The sequence below is a fragment of the Babylonia areolata genome, chromosome 7 (genome assembly GCF_041734735.1).
Source record: "Babylonia areolata isolate BAREFJ2019XMU chromosome 7, ASM4173473v1, whole genome shotgun sequence".
NCBI classification, from domain to species: Eukaryota; Metazoa; Mollusca; class Gastropoda; order Neogastropoda; family Buccinidae; genus Babylonia; species Babylonia areolata.
Window position 1 is genome coordinate 28,396,699 of NC_134882.1, and position 10,000 is coordinate 28,406,698.

Genomic DNA, 10,000 nt, shown 5'->3' on the forward strand with positions numbered 1-10,000 from the left:
ACAATTAGTCCTAATTATACATGCACATGCAAACAGTTCAAGACAACATTAACCAAACAGACGAATCCAAAACGGAACGAAATTTTATTCAGCCATGTAATGAGGTAACTGAACAATGCTCTTTTTCTTGCCTGGCCAGCCCTGACAAAGAGGTGAAGAGAGAGGTGGAGGGAGAGAGGGATTGGGGGAGAGATGGAGGGAGAGAGAGGACAAAATTGTCCGTAGCAGATAAGCGCTTTTGTGCTTCTTTTCATCCAGTCCTTGTACTAATTAGCGTCTTCTTCTTCTTCTTCTGCTTCGTCGTCGTCGTCGTCGTCGTTGTCGTCGTCGTCGTCGTTCTTATCATTTTATTTATTTCATTTTATTTCTTTATAATTATGTTTTGTGTCGCTCTTTATCTTTATGTTTTGTGTCGTTAAATGGGCAGAATTGTAAAAAGGCCTCTACTGCGCCTAATTCTTTACCCATTAAAGATTCAACCAATCAATCAATCAGTCTTCTTCTTCTTCTTCTTCTCCCTTTAACTGTGTAAAGTCACTGGGGCGCCACACAGATGACCTTTTCACCAGATTCCTCCAGGTCTGTCGGTAGTATATCGAAGTCTGGGTCTCTCAAAAGGTCAGCATATGTAAATAAGAGAGAGAGAGAGAGAGAGAGAGAGAGAGAGAGAGAGAGAGAGAGAGAGAGGTGAAAACGAAGACGATCACAACTACAGCTGGTCCGAGTTGTAAACGTCCAGAGGTGCAACCAATTGTTACTATTCTATCGTGTCGTGTTTCAGCATAATGAAACGGCCCAATGGTGTGTGCCGAATGGGCCTCATTTGCATGCGGCCAGACTCGACAGTTAAGCAGTTGTTGGGTCCGTGACAGCGCATAGGATTGTCTTGGTTAAAGTAAAAGCTTGAATATAACGATTATTAGTGAGTGTCAATGGAATGAACCGTTACTCGTACGTGCATTTTTTTGAATGATGTAGGTTATTGTGGACCTATTGTTATCCTTGTTCATTTGACTGTCTCTCTCCAAGTGTACAAACCTCTGTCTCTCTGTCTCTGTCTCTCTCTCTCTCTCTGTCAGCCTGTCACTTTGTCTCTGTCTGTTTGTCTGTCTGTCTGTCTGTCTCTCTCTCTGTCTCTATCTCTGTCTGTCTGTCTGTCTATCTGTTTGTCTGTCTCTCTCATGAAAACATCATTGGAAATCTTGCATCGCATTTGCACAAGTCCTTCAAAAGGCGTTTGACAGTGTGTTGGACTATACGTGCAGCTATGCTGTTTGCATGTGTGTTTGGCGCGTTATGTCTATCATTTATGTGGGGGAGTGGGGGGGCGGAGGGGGGGGGGCGCGGCGAGGGGGGGCCCGGAGGTGGGGGGGGGGGGCGGGGAGTGTGGGAGGAGGGGTGCAGCGGGGGGGGGGGGGGGGTTACATTTATTTGCCTCTTTGTTTATTTATTATATTTTTGTCTTTTCATTATATTTTTTATTCATTTATTATGATAACTATAATGAATTATCTCTTTATTTTCTTTTTTTGTGTTTCTTCTTCTTTTTTTCTCTCTTTCTCAAGGCTTGACTAAGCGCGTTGGGTTACGCTGCTGGTCAGGCATCTGCTTTGCAGATGTGGTGTAGCGTATATGGATTTGTCCGAACGCAGTGACGCCTCTTTGAGTTACTGATACTGATACTGATACCCCTTTAAAATGGGCCCGTGGTCTTTTCTTGAATAAATCATCGTTGTCGTTATGTCTCTCATTGCCTGTTTATTTGTTTGTCTACCAGTCTGTCTGTCTGTCTGTCATTTCTGTGTGTCTGTGTGAGTTAAGGACGGAGATTTTTCCGAACTCCCAGGTCAACAGATGAGCAGACCTGCTAATGTCTTAACCCCCCACTCCCACCCCACCCCTGCCCCAGTCCCCTCCCCCCTCCGTCATGTGAGTACGCATGCAGAAGATCAAATCAAATGCGCATGGTGATGATCCCGAAAAAATCCATGTCAGCGTACGGTCGGTTATGGAAACAAGAACATACCAGGCAAACACACCCCGGAAAATGGAATATGGGTGTCTACACGACGGGGTGAAAACGGTCTGGCTCGTAAAGGCGCACTAGTACATACGATATGCAATAAATGTACTTCAGGTATCTAAATATATATATATATATATATATATATATATATATATATATATATGTGTGTGTGTGTGTGTGTGTGTGTGTGTGTGTGTGTGTGTGTGTGTGTGTGTGTGTGTGTGTTTTGGGCACCCGTATTGTTTAGTTGGTAGATCGCCCGACTTGTGTTCCTGGGGCAAGGGGTTCGAATCTCCGCCGAGCCGTTCTCGATTCAGGGGAAAATTCCCTCAGAGTTAACCTTGATTCTGAACCCGATGTTCAGTGTGCGGACGCACGCACACCATCTTACACCCTCGTTGAATCCCGTGATCTTCTTCCGGAAGAGAATGCCAGCTTGGCTTTCCATTGGCCGATAATATGGATGACACGTATTCATATAGCATATAGCATGCGTCATCCTTAAAGGCAGAATACTGACAACACTAATTTGTGGCATTAACAACGAGCGCATTCTCAAAACAAAACCATAAAAATCTTACCAAAACCCGCACCCCACCCCAGCCACATAAAAGATAAACAACAATAAAATAGTAGAATACCACCATCCTCCCTCTATTGTACAGTTGATTTTCAAACCATGAAGTTGGATGTCTACCAAGAAGGAGATTTGCGATGCAAGTCCAATTGTACGCAGTGTGAAGAAGCTTGATGTATTTTATTCTTGAATTTGGCCAAAGACCTAAAAGACATTGAAATGCAACATCACTTATGGTCAGTGCGTCAGCAGCTACAATAGTAGAAGTAGTAGTATTTGTTGTTGTTGTTGTTAGTAGTAGTAGTAGTAGTAGTAGCAGCAGCAGCAGTAATAGTAGTAATCAGTAGTATAGTAGTTGTCGTTGTTGTTGTTGTTGTTAGCAGAAATAGTAGTAGTAGTTGTTGTTTCATTGTATGCTGCCACGAGTGTAATAATAGTAGTAGTAGCAGCAGCAGCAGTAGTAGTAGTAGCAGCAGCAGCAGTAGTAGTAGTCAGTAGTATAGTAGTAGTTGTTGTTGTTGTTAGCAGAAGTAGTAGTAGTTGTTGTTTCATTGTATGCTGACACGAGTGTAATAATAGTAGTAGTAGCAGCAGCAGCAGTAGTAGTAGTAGTAGTAGTTGTAGTTGTTTGTTGTTGTTTATTTTATGCTATTTTGTTTTACGTTCTCATGATAGTAGTAGAAGTAGTAATAGTAGTAACAGCAGCATTAGATGTAGTAGTAGTAGTATCAGCTGCTGTTGTTGTTGTTTGTTTGTTTCTTCTTATTTTATCTTTTATTTCATTCTATTCTATGCAATATTGTCGTAATAGCAACAGCAGCAGCAGTAGTAGTAGATGTTGTTTATTTTGTTTTATTTTATTCTATATGATTTTATACAATATTCTAATAATAGTAGCAGCAGCAGCAGCAGGAGCAGCAGCAATAGTAGTAACAGTAGTAGTAGTAGTAGTTGTTGTTGTTTTTGTTGTTTGTTTTATTTCATTTTATTTTTTATTCCATGTTGTCATCTTGCAGATCGAGCGAGGGAACTGGGGCCGACAGCTGGACTTTCTCCTGTCCTGTGTGGGCTTTGCAGTGGGGCTGGGCAACGTGTGGCGATTCCCCTACCTGGCCTACAGGAATGGAGGAGGTGTGTAGGCAGCAGCAGCAGCAGCAGGCATACTATGTCTGTCTGTCTTCCTGTTTGTCTGTCTGTCTGTTTGTCTGCAGCAGGCAGGCATACTGTACTCTGTCTGTCCGGATGGCTGTCTGTTTGTCTGTCTGTCTGACTGTCTGGCTGTTTTTCTGGCTAGCTGTCTGTCTGTCTGCGTGTGTGTGTGACTGACTCACCCTCTACCTGTCTGTCTGTCTGTCTGACTGACTAACTCACCCTCTGTCTGTCGGTCTGTCTGTCTGTCTGTCTGACTGACTTATCCCCTGTCTGTCTGTCTGTCTGACTGACTTACCCCCTGTCTGTCTGTCTGTCTGACTGACTTACTCCCTGTCTGTCTGACTGACTGATTAACTCACCCTCTGTCTGTCTGTCTGACTGACTAACTCGCCCTCTGTCTGTCTCTCTGTCGGTCGGTCGGTCTGTCTGTCTGTCTGACAGACTTACCCTCTGTCTGTCTGTCTGTCTGACTTACTCTCTGTCTGTCTGTCTGACTGACACCCTCTGTCTGTCTGTCTGTCTGTCTGTCTGTCTGTCTGTCTGACTTACTCTCTGTCTGTCTGTCTGACTGACACCCTCTGTCTGTCTGTCTGTCTGTCTGTCTGTCTGACTGACTTACCCTCTGTCTGTTTGTCTGTCTGACTGACACCCTCTGTCTGTCTGTCTGTCTGGCCGACTTACCCTCTGTCTGTCTGTCTGTCTGATTGTCTGTCTGACTGACTTACCCTCTGTCTGTCTGTCTGTCTGTCTGTCTGTTTGTCTGTCTGACTGACTTACCCTCTGTCTGTCTGTCTGACTGACTTACCCTCTGTCTGTCTGTCTGTCTGTCTGTCAGACTGACTTATCCTCTGTCTGTCTATGAATGAATGACTAACTCATCCTCTGACTAACTGTCTGTCTGTCTGTCTGTCTGTTTGTCTGTCTGACTGACTTACCCTCTGTCTGTCTGTCTGACTGACTTACCCTCTGTCTGTCTGTCTGTCTGTCAGACTGACTTATCCTCTGTCTGTCTATGAATGAATGACTAACTCATCCTCTGACTAACTGTCTGTCTGTCTGTCTGTCTAACTCACCCTCTGCCTGTCTCACTGGCTGGCTGGCTGACTAAATGACTCACCATCTGTCTGTCTGGCCGACTGACTCACCATTTGTCTGTCTGTCTGTCTGTCTGTTTGACAGTCACGTGCCTATGTCATGGATGATGAAGCATTATTTTGTTTCGCTTTCAAAAGGTGGGGAGTGCTTCTTAAATTTGACTTGAAGAAGTAACCGAGACAATGAAATGCAACTTCAGTTATCAGTCTAAGCGTCGGAAGTAGCAACAGCGGTGGTTGTGGTGATTGTATTGGTAGTTTGTATTTGTATTTGTATTTCTTTTTATCACAACACATTTCTCTGTGTGAAATTCGGGCTGCTCTCCTCAGGGAGAGCGCGTCGCTACACTACAGCGCCACCCATTTTTGTTGTTGTATTTATTCCTGCATGCAGTTTTATTTGTTTTTCCTATCGAAGTGGACTTTTCTACAGAATTTTGTCAGGAACAACCCTTTTGTTGCCGTGGGTTCTTTTACGTCCGATAGGTGCATGCTGCAGACGGGACCTCGGTTTATCGTCTCATCCGAATGACTAGCGTCCAGACCACCACTCAAGGTCTAGTGGAGGGGGAGAAAATATCGGCGGCTGAGCCGTGATTCGAACCAGCGCGCTCAGATTCTCTCGCTTCCTAGGCGGACGCGTTACCTCTAGGCCATCACTCCACATTGCAGTACGGTGAAACTTCTTTTTGTGTTTCGCTTAAAAAAAAAGGTGGGGTGTGGGGGTGATCCTTGAATTTCACTTCAGAAGTAATACAGGCAATGAAATGCAACTTCAGTCATTAGTCTAATCGTCGGTGGTTGTAGTGGCAGTAATAGCAGTAGCAGTAGCAGTAGTAGTAGTAGTAGTAGTTGCAGTTGCAACAGAAGTGCTGGGTTTAACGACCTGTAGGCGATCTGCCCTGTAAGGTCAAGTCGTTCGTGGCTGTGGTCTTTCTCCGTGAAGGGTGGTGTGGTCGAGGCGTTGGTCCTGTCACCAACAGTAGCAGCAGCTGAATGTAACAGCTAGTGGCAGTGATGGCAGTAGTTATTAACGGGTGCGGTCGCTGAATGGCTACAGCGTTGTATTCTCGCCCGAGTTTCCTGAGTTCGATACCACGGTTTTGGCGCACCTGATGGATTAATGGTGGAATTTTTTTTCCCGATCTCCCGGGTCAACATATGTGCAGACCCGCTAAGTTCACCCTTCGTGTGTATACGCTCACAGAAGATTAAATACGCACGTTAAAGATCATGTAATCCATGTCAGCGTTCGGTGGGTTATGGTAAACAAGAACATTCCCAGCATGCACGCCCCCCGACAATGGCAGGATGAAATGTAAGAATACGGTCATACACGTAAAAGGTTGCATGTGTGTGTGTGTGTGTGTGTGTGTGTGTGTGTGTGTGTGTGTGTGTGTGTGTGTGTGTTATTGAAACCTGACTGAACGACACGGGAAACGAATGATGAGCGCCCAAAGGCAGCTCCCGGTCGGCTCTACCCATGTTGGCAGCCTGTTGTGCAAATGACTCCGCGTTAGCAAAGCAATTAAAGCTTGGTCTCTGACCGAGGATAGGCGCCACAATTTTATAAGTATCCATATCATCATCATCATCATCATCAGTAGCAGCAGCAGCAGCAGCGTTGTAGTGGTGGTGGTTATGTGGTGGTTGTAGTAGAAGCAGTTTCGGTAGCAATAGTAAGGATTAAAAGTAATGCACAATTAATAAAAGATTTTTTTTTAAGATAAAAAGGGGGGTGGGGGTGAAGGGGGGGGGGGGGGGGTTATTGAGAACAACAACCTCTACAGTAATCCTTGATAATTATCAAGAATCTTAAGAGGGATAAGCATGTTTCATTTTAGTATCAGTATCAGTAGCTCAAGGAGGCGTCTCTGCGTTCGGTCAAATCCATATACGCTACACCACATCTGTCAAGCAGATGCCTGACCAGCAGCGTAACCCAACGCGCTTAGTCAGGCCTTGAGAAAAAAAATTTAAAAATAAAACAAAATAAAATAAAATAACAAAAATTAAAATAAATAAATAAAAATAATAGATGAATACATAATACATACTACTACTATTAATAATAGCAATATTTATAAGGCGCAAAATCTTGATGAAGTCAACTCTGCACACACACACACACACACACACACAACAACAACAACAACAACAACAACAACAAAATACAACACACAACAATGTGTTCTTTGTTGGGTTTTTTCCTTGCTAGTGCTTCTGAGTCAGAGAAGTTCCCCTTGCCTAGTTTGTCACTGTGTACAGTTGCTGACACTTGCTGTACAACCAGTAGTGAGTTCAGAGGACAACCAGCCATAGCAAGGCCATGTACAGCATGACGCGTACAGCGAAGGAATGCTTATGTCTGCCCCATGACAGATAAGACTTATCTTCCTTACCTATTCTCGAAGAGTTGGGAAGAAGTTTTATGCCTTTGTCCATCTTTCTGTACGCAGGAATGCCTTTGTATATATATATATATATATATATATATATATATATATATATATATATATATATATATATCCATCGTTGTCTGTGTGACTAGCCTTGCAAGGTATTCACCTTTGTCACTGGCTGCACCAGAAGAATGTAACTAACACATCTGACAAGCAGACATATATAGTTTCGAGGAGACTAGCGTCACAATGGTCTTTTTGTTTGTTTCTTTCTTTGTTATTTTATTGGAAAATTTAAGAAGAACACGAAAGTAGTGGTATAATTATTGTTTTTGTTGTTGTTGTTGTTGTTTTGTTTTTGTTTTTGTTTTTTTTCGAAACGTGCAGCAAAGCTAAGGTGCTTAAAGTATCTTGATACACTGAGTTAATCAAAACCTGCTGATTTTCCGAGAAGACCAAGGTCTGAGGACTCGTTGAAATATGGTTGAAACTCCTGATACACATTCGTATCCTTTTCAATTCCCTTTTTCGTACGTTCTTCTTCTTCTTTCCGTTACACGACCAACATCGACCTGCCGATGACTCTGTTCATGCATGCTGGGTATTTTCTTGTCTCCATAACCCACCGTACGCTGACATGGGTAACAGGATCTTTAACGTGCGTATTTGATCTTCTGCGTGCACATACACACGAAAGGCTTCAGGCACTAGCAGGTCTGCACATATGTTGACCTGGGAGATCGGAGAAATCTCCACCCTTTACCCACCAAGCGCCGTTACCGTGAATCGAAACCGGGACCCTCAGATTGAAAGTCCAACGCTTAAACCACTCGGCTATCTTAAATCTGAGAGCGGAAAACTGGAGCAGGGTCGGAATGGACCTTTGTAAGTCCAACAAACACAAATTCAGCACTCAGTCAATTAAAGGAACTTAACATTTTGATTGGAACAACAACAACAACAACTAAATATGCAGAAAATTTGAACGAGGCTGCTCTTTACAAGCAGACAAACGTATTACAAAACAAATATCGTGTAAAGAATGAAAAAATACTTAAATATCATCTATCATTTTGTGACATGAAGTCAACAAAGTAAAAAATCTGTGACGACCACACAGCTTATACTATTGAAGATTACGTCACTTATCACATCCAAGAAAATAAAATAAAACTGACTGAGAACAATGTGAGTTTGAATGGAATTAAACTACGAATTATACTATGTACATGTATGTGTGTCTGCAATAGATTACTTCTCTCTCTCTCTCTCTCTCTCTCTCTCTCTCTCTCTCTCTCTCTCCTCTCTCTCTCTCTCTCTCACTAACACTAACACGCACATACTCTCTTTCTGTCTGTCTTCTGTCTGTCTGTCTGTCTCTCTCTGTGAAGGTCATGTCAGGAGAAATAAAGTGATGGTGGAATCTGTTGGTTTTTTTGTGTGTAGAAAGCAGTTCCTCTGTGGGAACGCCAAGTGCAAATAATCATAATTACCCGGAGTCTGTGGCATTGTTCTGGCTTTGTTGCAGCCGTGGAGGTGCCAAGTGCGAATATATACTGAGTCTGTGACATTGCTCTGGCTTTGTTGCAGCCGTGGAGGTGCCAAGTGCGAATATATAGTGAGTCTATGGAATTGTTCTGGCTTTGTTGCAGCCGTGGAGGTGCCAAGTGCGAATATATGATGGCAACAGTAATGAATATTTGGACGCGCTATCTCCGGAGAGCCCAGAGCGTTTACAAATACAATTACACATACATACATTGATGCAGATACACAGCATAACAGAGATTACAGAGAGAGAGAGAGAGAGAGAGAGACAGACAGACAGACAGACAGACAGATGGATTGACACGGTCGCCAGCACACACACACACACACACACACACACACACACACACACACTATCTAAAAATATACACAGACGGATCTGTTCCAGAAGATGGTAATTCAGGAGCGGCTTTTGTAATTCCTTTATTTAGAATAGAAAAATTATACTATATTGGTAGACAATATACCATTTTCACAGCTGAACTTACAGCCATACTTACGGCCTTAAATTATATTTCAGACATTCCGAAAACTGTCAGTGAAATTCTATTATGTGTAGACTCGAAGTCAGTATTACAAGCTATAGATTCTCCAAATTCAAAGAAGCGAACTGAGATGACAATGGAAATAAAACATATTATTCACCAACTGACAAAACAGGGCATTAAAATAACTTTTTGTTGGGTACCTTCGCACTGTGGAATATCTTCAAATTAGTGGGTAGACCAAGCAGCTAGAAGAGCAGCACGTAATTTCGAAGGCGCAATACAACTTGACATCCAGTTAGATCTACATGAATACATTAGTTGTACAGAAAAGGTATCTAGAAATCGATTTAAGAAATTACTTATAGATTCAAATAATCAATATTACCAATGTTGTGTAAACACAAAGAATGCAGCCAATCCCAAACATTTTCTAGATTTGACACCAGCAGCACATTCAAGACAAATTACAAGTCTAATGTATAGAATTCGTTTAAATGCCTTTCGTACAAAATTTTCTAAAAATATAAAATGTATATGCGGTAAGCAAATAAATGTAAGTCATCTACTCATTCATTGTCCGAGCATAAGACATTTAATTCCTAAAGATGTAGTTGATGACTTTTCTTCCAATATTTCATTAGCCACTGAAAAGATTTTGAATGATTATTCATTGCTTAGAATGTTTTCGGAAATTTTAAACTCCAGTCCAGTTC

General features: G+C 42.5%; 1 protein-coding gene across 1 annotated transcript in view; it reads left to right on the top strand.

Annotated features, from left to right (window-relative positions):
* Nucleotides 1-10,000, top strand: part of LOC143283942 (sodium- and chloride-dependent glycine transporter 1-like) — a 68,370-nt gene that overhangs the window by 11,714 nt on the left and 46,656 nt on the right. The window contains exon 2 of the mRNA XM_076590398.1: nt 3,620-3,734. Within this exon, the coding sequence (XP_076446513.1) occupies nt 3,620-3,734 (115 nt within the window). The remainder of the gene's footprint in view (nt 1-3,619; nt 3,735-10,000) is intronic.